This window comes from Pelmatolapia mariae, linkage group LG18, assembly GCF_036321145.2.
Source record: "Pelmatolapia mariae isolate MD_Pm_ZW linkage group LG18, Pm_UMD_F_2, whole genome shotgun sequence".
Lineage (NCBI taxonomy): Eukaryota > Metazoa > Chordata > Actinopteri > Cichliformes > Cichlidae > Pelmatolapia > Pelmatolapia mariae.
Window position 1 is genome coordinate 14407797 of NC_086243.1, and position 11716 is coordinate 14419512.

At 41.7% G+C, this 11716-nt stretch overlaps 1 protein-coding gene across 1 annotated transcript; it reads right to left on the minus strand.

The window, feature by feature from the left end:
- Positions 1-1624: 1624 nt before the first annotated feature.
- LOC134617284 (microtubule organization protein AKNA) lies at positions 1625-11187 on the minus strand. Its single transcript, XM_063462492.1, has 21 exons — positions 10983-11187; positions 9577-10649; positions 9363-9437; positions 9151-9262; positions 7624-7772; positions 7484-7543; positions 7243-7376; positions 6944-7121; positions 5717-5862; positions 5198-5350; positions 4794-4953; positions 4581-4677; positions 4289-4471; positions 4093-4198; positions 3325-3501; positions 3030-3085; positions 2761-2898; positions 2569-2676; positions 2248-2359; positions 1971-2139; positions 1625-1821 (listed from the first exon to the last, which is right to left on the minus strand). Exons 1-21 carry the CDS (start codon positions 11185-11187, stop codon positions 1642-1644), a joined length of 3771 nt encoding a protein of 1256 aa, XP_063318562.1. The 3' UTR covers positions 1625-1641.
- Positions 11188-11716: the final 529 nt, after the last annotated feature.

Consider the following 11716-nt stretch of genomic DNA (forward strand, 5'->3'; position numbering starts at 1 on the left):
CAGAGGGGGTTAAATAAATGACATCATCCAACAGCTTTTTAGCTTGTATATCTCAGTGTGGTTTGCAGTTTGCAGGGAAGACATGACAGGAGTCAGAAACTACAGCAGATGAACAGTGTCTGAAAGTCATGTCATTAAGAAATAGCGAATATAAGGAAAACAGGGGCGACTCAAGACTCACATCCATGCCGCTTATAACTTAAAATATGACGTTTATGACGTTTGACTTTGATTTGATGATTTCTTGAACTAAGTTAAACTGTCAGCCTTTTATTGCAACAGAAAAGTGGAGTCCACAAGTTTAAAAAGACCCCAAAATATCTCTAACAATAATGTCAGCTCAGAGGAAGCTGAAAAACTCCTTCACATGTTTGATATCTAAATGTATGAAAATTTCAAACCACCTCTCACCATCAGTAACATGTCCCAAACAAAAACACTCACTGACCCACATTTACTTTGTTGGGATCTGGTCACATTAGGCTGGATTATGTCAGTAGGACCGACTAGACCCCTGCAGATTTAATCAGGCCTGTCTTTGACTCCGTCCTTGTGGCTAACAAGTTTTTGTGGGACATATGTAGTGTTTTCATTCACCCATCTATGAAGATACGAAGTCAAAGAAAATATACTGATTTCTGAGAGCATGTCAGACACCACTGATCCAACATGTGGCTGTAATGTGCTGAGTCATTCTGACACAGCATAGGATCAGTGAAATTTTTCATATCATGTTACCACCCAACAACATCTTTTGCTGTACTTGCTGTACTCCACTATTGAGCTCTCTGACCACTATAAGTCTGTGAAGGTTCTTTAAGTTGCTTGAAGACGTTTCACCTCTCATCCAAGAAGCTTCTTCTGCTCTAGGGTCAAATGGTGGAGAGTCCCAGATTTATATAAGTTTGTAAAGCTACGCCCCCTGCTGTCCAAGATCAACACAGATAGTAGGACTGCTGTCACAGAGAATCTTAATTAGCGGCTTTATTTCCTGTTAGCACATTAAATATTTGTGCTTTTATTTCTGTGTTAAATAAATTTTGTTCAGCTGCAGCAATGCTCATGATCAGAAAGTTGCAGTATTTTTAAAAGTAAAAGGCTATAGCTTTGCTTCGACTTTAGTTTCTACTACTGTGAAGATTTTTGCATCACTATTTTTCTGTCACATTTTATAATTTGTTGAAATAAAAAATTTTAAAATGTGATTGTATTAAATGTGATACCAGGGTGTTCAGTGACATGGAGCATTGTGAAAATAAAGTTTACATTTATTGCTTCAACTTGTCACAATGTACTCTATGTCTACTGTTGTCATCACTATGGGATCACATCGTGCCTCACAGCATTTATTTTGAACACATTTTGGTGAGAATACAGTTAAGATGGGTGGATAAAATGTTCTTCAGAGGCCTTGAGATCAAATCAAAACATGAAGACAATTCATATTAAAAAAATGTTGCCCATTCATGAAAAATATCAGTAACTTTAAAAATGTACTATACACGTTACTACTATAGACGATACTGTTTAAAACAAAAGAAAACAAAAACAAACGTATCACAGATCACATCTGTGAATCAGATATACTGTAATTAAAATATATTTTATAAAGGTATCAGGCAGAAAGATGAGAGTATGAACTCATCCATAGCCAGTGTCCTGGTGTTTCCTTCCACCTTGTGACTGCATGTGGTGCAGTTTCCTGTGTAGCTGAGCCTTAGCCAGATCTGCAGACAGCCTCCTGGCCATGCGGTCAGTGGTCCTCTTCATGCTGCGAGCCATCTCAATCGCCCGGTCCAGAGTCCTGTTCACGTCTTCTTCCTAGAAAACCAAAGAAACTTGTCCCTTATGCCAAGTAAGACTTGTGTATGTCACAGTAAAGACCTGATCTTTGATGATATACAGCAGATGTTCCTGTATATAAAGAAAACTGGTTTATTTGATTTGCGTTAAAGTGTGAGACATTTGACCTTGCTCCTGCTACGTCTGCTTGTCCTGCTGCCAGTCTTGAAGGGCACCGATGATGGAGACGGTGTCCGCTGAAAGTACACATCGCTGGGCAGGAGTGCTGTGTCTGACTGAGTGGAACGTTTTCTCAGATGGGACATGGACTGCAGCGGCGGCTCCCTGAATTTATAGCTGGATTTGACAACACATAGCAAAAAAGAATGATTTATCCCAAGAAAAAACTATGAAGCGTACAGCTGATAAATATCTCTATCAATGCAGTTAACGCTTGTATTTTACCTGGCCGGCAGACTGCAGGAGGAGCCGTAGCTGACCTGCAGCAGCGGCTTCTGGAGAAACGAGCTGGAGAGAAGAGACCATCTGTCCTTGGAGTATAAACTATTTGTGACGACTGTAGATCACAGAAACATGACAAACAGTGTGTTCAGTAAAAATTAGTACATATTGACAGCAGTGATTTTCCTTTTCACCTTACAGTATTACAGCCTTTACACTATTCATCCAGATAACACTAATACATGATTGTTTACTGAGGTCAGTTTCATAACTCTTTAAATCAAAATCTTGATGGACAAAACCTGACATGAAACAGTTTCTCACTCTGTGGTCTGAAGTCAGACATCATGTCGTTCTCTCCTTTTAACCTGCAGCTTTTCAACCCAGAGGTTTCCAGTGAGTGGCCTCCCTCTGTCCACGCAGCAGGAGAAACTGAATGTTCAGTTCAAAGACAATCAGACAAAAAAATCATCCCAATAAAGTGAAACAAAATTCTGCTGTGACTCTGGCTCTGACCTTTGGGCTGGATCGCCTGCTGTCGTTTAAACTGAAACTCAGGTCCTGAGGATACGCCTCTGCCACCTTTTCTGCTCCCTGCTGGTGAACTGTGTAACTGCAACATTATCTCAGTGCTTGTTTCACTGCTGTCTGTGCCTGAAGAGCAAACGAAAAAATTACATTAAAAGGAAGATGTAACATCTGCATGCACTTATATCAATGCAGGGAAGGGAACTTAGAGCCAGACAATTGGAGTTTACACGATTTTATGGCTGGTGGGGCTCTACCTTTGCTCTGGCTAGGGTCCATGTCTGATGAGATCCAGTCCTCCAGCCTTGCCTGACTGAAACTGAAGTTACTCACATCTCTGCTGCTGATATTCCCCACTCTACATGTTATGATACAAATAATCAATATGAGAAGATATTTGGACTCTGAATGGTTGTTTCTGTTTAAATGTTTATCATGAAACTGAAATTCTTACTTGTTAGTTTACTAGATAAAAACATGTCACTATCAACATGATAACACCTTACAAAATGTCCATCTTTCATTCATTGACCATGTTGATCAGAGTCCCACCTGTTACAGGCTGGACTTTGGTAAGTCCTGGTTCTGGACCGGCGCTCCTGGCGCTCTTGTCTGTATTTTGAGGTGAGATAGTCCATCTTCTGAGCTAAGTGAGGTAATTGCACTAAGCCCACCTCCAGGTCCTTCTTTAGCCTAGACACCTCCGACTGCAAGGCCAGGATAGCCTCACTGGTCACACACGAGTGACACAGAAATGTTCACAAAACGGGAAAAAAAGGTCATGATAAAGTTCCAGTAGATACGGGCAAATATTTAGCTTAAATGCTGACTGCTAGAACAAAGCCACATACTTGTGAAACCCCCAAAACAAAAGAAAGAACAATTGTTGGTCGAGGTAACGAAGGCAAAGACACAGAGAGATTGAAACCAAAAGGGTGAATCTCAGATGAGCTGTTTTTCAAGGGAGAGCTCTAAGAATTTAAAGGTTTCAAAAGTGGCCTTCAACTGTAATTATTTGCAGTAGATTTATTCCTATAAGCCTTATAACCAGTTGTCTGCTGCCACTTTAAAGGTGCAAGACCAAATTTGCGTCCTACACTGCCCTCTGGCTTTAACTTTTATTTTTTCTTAAAGAGGTTGAGCACCAACACTTCCAAAGGGTGAAAGTCCCACTCCCATAAAGTGCCACTTTATTTTGCTGCTGTTTTAATGTTAATTATACACACTCTTCATAATTTTACCCACAGTGGTTTAACATTTGAATTCACAGCAGTGCAGTGATTATTCACTAACACTGGTGTTTGTTTTCAGCATACTGACCTATTACAAGAGCAGGAGCGCAGAGGGCTGCCTCTGCCATCAGTATCCATGGAGGTGCCAACTAGAGGTTGAGATACGAGCTGAGCAGACAGGCTTTGGTCAGATCCTGTTTTGTCAGTGGTGGACACGAGGAACTTTAGCACTGACCAGAAAACATGACATAAAAAGTGAACATGCAGTGATGGAGATTACTCACCTTGCAGCATTGCTGAAGGTTTCTTAGTGGTACTGTCCACCCACAGATCCACTGCAGCTGTTGCTCCACAGTGTTGTGTTAGGACAGATGGGTGGGGACTGGCCCACTGGTAGCCAGTGATGGCAGAATGGATGGCTGTTTGCAGGTGGGAGCACGAGTCTTCACTGTCTGAGCTACTTAAACCTTCTTTCTGGGACAGCACACTGCAGAAGCAAAAGCTCAGCTTTAGGTATTCTCATGTTAGGCTCATGTGATATGATGGTGAACCAGTCATTAAAATACTTTCACTCACACCTTTCTGGAAGCAGATTTGATTGAAATGATCCCGAGCCCGAATGATTCAAGTAAGAGCTCCCAAATCCGCTGTCTGTCTCTGAACTCACCATCTTCTGTGCATCAATAACAAGGTTTTAACCAAAAGACATGCATGAAAATTTGTATTGCATTTTAATTGTGTGGAAGAGACAGCAGCAGTCAAACAGGCTAGCTTTTATTTGCAACTGACCTGTGAGGCACATGAGGTGTTGAGATCCAGCTCTGAGAGGCTGTGGCTCTCCGAGCCTCTTGGTGCATCAGAGGAACAGGAGACCTCCACTGCCAGACTAACACAATCACCCAGATCACATTCATCCTTTTGTCTGGAGACTCTATCCTTGATGCTGTGGCTGCAGAAAGAGCAAGTGTTTACTGTATAAAGTCTAAGTGTAATAAACAGCAGTGGTTTTGTTTCAAAACTTAGATTTTAACAATAGGATATGAAAAGCATTATGAGAAAAAGACAATGCCTATGTTTTCTGTATTGAGCATGATAATATATATATTAAGACTTAAATGTAAAATTAAAAAACAGCAATAAGAAGCCATAAGACTGTGACTGTGAGTCAGTCACCTCACAGTCACAACACTGACCTGCTGACTGTCCACAGCTCGTGTGAGGTGATCTTGTTTCCACACAGGTAAGCTAAGATGTCACTGTGATCTGCCACCTCTGACAAACCAGAGCTCCTCTCCTCCTCCTCAGCTTCACAGACATCAAGTCCCACCAAAGAGCCCGTTGAGTCCCTAAAACAGGCCAGAGAAGAATACCTGCACACAGACCCAAGCACTCCCTTCCCTCCGTACTGTGCAACCCAACACCAGCTGTGTACACGAAACACTACCTGCCCACAGGAAGGCTGAGAACGTGCACAAACACACACGTATGCACCGCTCACAGCATAAACAGCTAGCCAGGATAAGGTGGTTTATTACAGTATACTTATATCCATCCAAGTCATCTTTAATTTTTCAGCACAGCTGCCGCTGAGCTGTATATTAGCTGCATATCAGAAACTATAAAGATGTTATATTCACAAAAGAAAGATTTAAAATTTAAGTTTTAAGTTTAAAACCTAAACATTAGACTGCAAAGAAGAAATTTATTGGTACCGTGACTGGCAGCTGCCATGTCCAGAGTTTTTCACTAGAGGGTCAGCAGTTACGAGCTCACTACTTTGGTCTGATCCACCATTTATCTGAAGGTCACTGCCCCCCTCTGCTTCTTCTTCTTCTGTGTCCATCTTATAACTTTGCCCCTGAAACATAAAAGTTAATGCAAACATATGCACATACTTAGCATCTGTACCAGGAAAGGATTTGTCACAAATGAAGATGCAGGGCATGGATGCAAATAAGCATCCCTATCATATGAACAGGGCTGAGCGGATATATTTAAGCCTTAAAGGCAGCATGAGCACGGGAGATTATTATAATTTCTTCTCAATTTATATTTCTGACTCTAAAAGACAGAAAGCAGCCACCATGAAAATGCAGATATAAAACTGCACTCCAAGAAATAAAAATGTAGATAAGGTGACCAGTGTGAAGGCAACTATTCAAAACATGAAAGGCAAGCATTTAGCTACTTAAGAGGCTTGTAGCTGAGCTTAATTTGGAGTAGAAGAAGAAGAAGAAGAAGAAGGAGAGGAAGAGAGGAAAAAGCCTCTTAAAAAATCATGGAGATGAAACAAATGCTCTGAAAAGAAAATGAATTGTAGGCCCAAGAAGAGCCTGAGAAACTCGAGGCAATCAAGGTGACAGAGCCTTTCTGTGAAGAGGCAAAAGATGTAAAGGAATGAAAGAAGATGCTCAAATGATGCTCCACAGAAGCTCAATCCTGTGGAGAAATTCAATAAGGAAAAGGCCAATAGCAGTTTTCAGCTGAAGAGTGCAGTTTACAAGCTTTAATGTGGAGCCTCAGGTAACGAGCACCTAGAAAACACTGGAGCTCCTCCAGCATCCAACAGAGAGCATAACAGAAGTTCCACTGACAGATATGAAAATAGCAGCTACGCTGAAAACGATCCAGACTAAATCTAAGTCAGAAAAAGCTTTCCAGAACTTTCTGATCACACCTCATGTTGCAAAGACTTTTTTATTCAAAACGAGCATTTAAAATATTCACAATGTCATTTTTAGCAGATAAATAATTAACCATAACAACACAATTTTTGGAAACCTACAATTGCATTGCTACTAGTATGAATTTGGACTGTTTATATGCAGCATTGCATTTTTACTAGTCACAGCGTATTCTGACTATAAAAGGCCCCAAATCAGAGAATATGAATAGTGTGGCAAATACATTAGAACGTGAATTTTCTGTGTGTCTTTTACCTCATGCAGGGAAGGTGGAGGTGAAGGTGTGAACATGCAGACAGGAGTGGGTACAGTCGTGGACGTGGGAGTGGATGTTGAGTGAGGAGGAGAAATCTGATCACACACGTTTTTGTCTATGATCTCCTTAATGTCCTCAAGATGCATGCCTATCCTGAATATGTCTCCTTCCACTAGTCTGCACACACACACACACACACACACACACACACACACACACACACACACACACACACACATAAATGGGTGCACAAACATGATACTGACACTTACAGCTGCCACCCCAGGGTCTCTCTGACCTGTTAGCATCAAAAGTGCCAGTGTTCCTGGATAAGCCTATGTAGTTTTGCATCTCCAGAGCTCTGTGCTCCTCCTTCTTACTGATGTATTTTCTTTCCAACTGGTCTTGAGCCTCCATCATGCTCCTCAACATCTGCAGAAGGATCAGGTCTATACTAATGCACATGCAGAAAAAAAGCAGGCCCCAAATTGTGCTTGAAACGTAGTTTACCTTACATGTAGGAGGTAAAGGATCCTTACCATTTGCTTTTCTTCTGCGCTTACAGCCATGTTGCTCACAGTAAATCTAAATTCATCCACCTGAAGAGCAGAAGGTTTGTAAATGTTTAAAATATGTGTGCGTTTAATTGTACAATAGCGGTAGTCATCTTCAAACACACCTTCTGCATGAACTGGCAGATGATGTCTCTCAGCTCAGTGGTCATCCTTTCCCCGTCACTGGGATTATCCTGAAGCTCACTGGAGGAAGCTGCAGCCGCCTCCTTAATGGTGCTGACGAGAGCTGACTCAGCTTTTTCATTTAAGCTTTCTGAAAACAAGCCAACATGGGAGTCATACACACTCACACAAATTATGAGTAAAATGTTCCTGACACATCCTCTGGGATTTGTACTGCCAATATATCTTTATTTGTAGCTTTATTTACTTATTTTTATAAATAATGCTGCCAAGCACAAAATGCATGCAGGCCAAATCATTAGCTCAGCCAGAGGCGTGGCAGTGTGAGGGACGCTCTGCTGTGATTAGTTGTTAGGGTTAGGTTGGGTTGGGTCAGAGCTGATGTAATGTAGCTCAAACCACTAGGCTGGGAATAACATCACAACAGAGGCCCTCAAGGACCATGGCAACACTAACTTTAGAGTCCCTCACAAAAACATGTGAGGGAGGATAGGGGGAGGTAACAACCTCTCCCCTATCTAGTATCACCTATGGAGAAAGGCTTTTCTGCATTACTACAAAGTATTATTTAAATTATTAAACTTCAGTTGGTCAGTATAGCCCTCTCTGCTGCTGCATGCTGAGGTTTAAATCTGCACCACTGTTTACAAAGGGTGCTCGATTAACTGGTTCTGCAGCTTTATTATAACCGCCGTAGAGACAGACCGTAGCTGTGATTACTGCAGCAGAATGACATGCCACCTTAACTCTGAATTTAACATGACTGTTTTTATTTGCTGTAACATCATACACCAATTTTTATGTGCACCCAGTGATGGATTCACTGCCCGAGTCCCCGTCAGCGATGCGCCGCAGGCTCAGATGCTACTGTAGCTGTCCACGGCAGTGCAGGTTAAACCACACTGGCAGCTGGAGGACAACAGCAGTATCCGTAAACAGCTTCAATCACCACAGCCAGGCTGAACAGCTGCAGCCGTGCTCACAGCCAGCAGCTGGTTACTCTAACAGAATGGCCTTTTAAAATGAATAAAAAGTGCAAACACATCATGGCACATTTCATTTCTGTAGTATTAACTCTTAACTGTCTGCGTCTTATAGCTGGACAGGAGCCACACACCGACTGTATGGAGGGACCAGAATGAATGTGAAGCATTTCGCTCTTCTATGTATGCAAAATATTTGTGAGGCACCACAAAACTAAGGCAAAATACTCAATCTATTTTCCAGCTAAAATGACAACAAACTGGAGAGCAGCTGCCCGCCTGAGCACAACATGCCTTTAACATAGTGTTTAACTCGACTTTCTGATCATTCGGTGTTTAAATAAAGACACACAGGCCTGGTTTGTCATAAATATTCAGTTATTTTTTCAATGTCATTAAAAGGTTTCATTAAAAAATGTGTCATCTAAACTGATCACTCTCTGAGGAATCCAGTCAGACTTTATTTTCATGTAGTAGAAGGAAGTTAACCTTTCATGATATCAGATGTCGCACACGGAGCCGTACCTGATGAGGGAAGATGAGGAGCTTTGTATCCAAGATGGCTCAGCTCAGCTAACTGCCCCTGATCTTCATCATCATCCTCTAAATAAAGCATGAGTTCTGAGGAGGGCTGATTCTGTGAAAAGCAATAAATACCTTTGTATCTTACATTTGAAATGTAACTAATTTAACACAGGCCTGTGTGAATTACACCAGGAAGAAACCTTAGAACTTACACTGGTTCCTAGTCTCATCTGATCAATGAGGTTCTCTGCCTCTGCGTATTTGGTGAGTAATTTATCATATTCAGCCTAAAGAAAATAGAGAGGATGGATGTTACAGCTCTATCTAAGAAAACAGTAATGCAATGATGACAGAAAATATCAGCTAAAGAAACTGAAAGTCTAAGGTTCATTTGCAATGCAAAGATATGATCTGAATGCTTTCTACCTGCAGATGGTGCACCAGTGCAGGAGGAGTGTGCTTTTCTTCATCTTTAAAGACATTAGCTTTCCCGGCTGGCAGGACTGAGTCCTCCAAGACTCTGCTGATCACCTCTAACATGCCTGGGGAAGACTGAGCTCTGTGAATAGTGCTAGGGCACTGAGGAAGTGATCTGGCTGGGGTTTTGGGGATTTTCACTTTAGGGGCAACCTTGGAGAAGTCGGGGAGCGGGTAATGGACTTGGCCTTGGCCATACCTCATCTCGCTGAAGGATCTTGTACGCACCAGAGGAACTCTCTGAACCTGCTCTTCCTCCTCATCTGCTTTGTCCTGCTTTACTTCATCTGCACTGAAATCCCCCCTGCTCTGCTTAGAATCTGTACTTTCAGAGTTGGACATACTGTTTGCATAAGCACCAGATGTGAAAGTAGGAGTCTTCTTTTCTATCTGCTCTTCTGAACTTGTTTTTTTTGATGCAGCATTACTCTTTTCATTTGAGCTCTCTGTGTGGTTATTATTCACTGCTTTGCTGTTGTGTGTTGGAGCCCGGCTAAAAACACTGTCGTCTGCACTCTCCAACAGGGACACCTCTGGTAGGGTCTCTGCCTCGATCAGCCTACCCAACCGCAGCAATTCCTCCTGGGAGAAGTGCCGCAGCAATAACTGGTTAATGTCTGCAGCACCAGGATGCGGTCCACCAAGCTCACTTTGCTTGGAAGCATCAAAAATGTTGTCCTGCTTTGTACTCATATCTTCTTGCACCAATTCAAGCTGACCAGAAAGATCAGGACTTGTATGAACAGTGTGTCCTCCATCAGAGCTAATGTTTCCCTCAGAGGAATCTTTCTTGTTGAAGTAAGGGCTTCCAATGTTGCCATCATATGGCAAGTCCTCCTGATCCTCATCACTGGTATTTTGTCCAGTGTCCTCACTTCCCTGCTTATCTTGCATGGTGTTTGATCTTTGGGAAGACACATGTAAGAGGTTTCTCTTGGAACTGCTCTCTAGAACCCTCCTGCTCTGACTGCCCACACTGCTCTCTGAGGAGGAGTCATCCAAGCCAGACAGCTCCGCGTCCCCTGCAAATTAAAAACCCAAATACCATGAAAACCTAATTACAGGGTCATGTTGATTCCATTAAATTAGCTTGTTGTGATTTTTAAGGCTAATGATGAGAGTGAAAACAAGCTCATGACTTTGCAAAAACAATATATATGTCATTGCATTTGTTTTGTCACACCTGAAGTGAGCAAATAAACATAGCAGATGTTTAACATTCTGCATGCCAACATATTTATAATGATGTATTATTAAAAAATTTGTTTTATGTAAACTTTTCATTATATACGCACTAATCCACCGTAGTATTCAAGAAACCTGACACAATAAACAACAGTGCCTGCATGTCTTACCACTAAGATGGATGCTTGCTTCAGAGGCAGCAGACTCTGCCTGGGACAGATGCAAGGCCAAAGAACTCTCCAGATCACTTAAGTGGAGACTTTCATCCTCACTGAGATCAACAAAGAAGCTCTGCTCGATGCATTTTTCCCACAGCACTACGGGTCTGTCCTCCCCCTGAACATCCTCATCCGACTCTCCCAGGTCTCCCTCCATGGACTCTACAACAGAAAAATGGATGCACTGTTCAATATCTCCTCACCTGTGTTAAGAAAAAAGCAGGGTGAGAAAACTGAACGAAGCACCATTCATCTCTTAGCAACGCAACCTGCAAAGTGACAACACTGGATCAAAAAGCACTAAGGTGTCAATTATTCAACAATCAATACAATGTGTGCACAGAAGATTGTGTGCCACGAGGGTGTAAAGTTTTTGAGTTAATTATATGCTTGGATGAAACGCATTGTATCTGTTTTGAGTGTCTGACAGCAGCAGAAGGTTTATAAATAAATATATAGATAAATATTTTTAAAAAAGTAATTCGTCTATTTCATTCAGAAATAAATAATTTGTTTTAAATGGGTTCTTCCTTCATAAAACAGAAATAATCCTTAGTTTTAGTATCTGTGACTTTGGTAAAAATTTAGACACAATGTGGCTGATGAGGCACTGATGGACGTGAATACTGACATTTTTAGATGTGCGCAAGACTGTCAGTCAACTGCTTTCTAAAAGCTGTGTTTTC

Excerpts from the sequence above, each read along its gene's own strand:
- LOC134617284 (XM_063462492.1), bottom strand. The coding sequence starts at position 11,187 with ATGGAGGGAGACCTGGGAGAGTCGGATGAGGATGTTCAGGGGGAGGAC. Across the intron at positions 9,438-9,576 it reads CACTGGTGCACCATCTGCAG|GCTGAATATGATAAATTACT; the intron begins GTAGAAAGCATT and ends TATTTTCTTTAG. Across the intron at positions 9,263-9,362 it reads AGATGAGACTAGGAACCAGT|AATCAGCCCTCCTCAGAACT; the intron begins GTAAGTTCTAAG and ends TGCTTTTCACAG.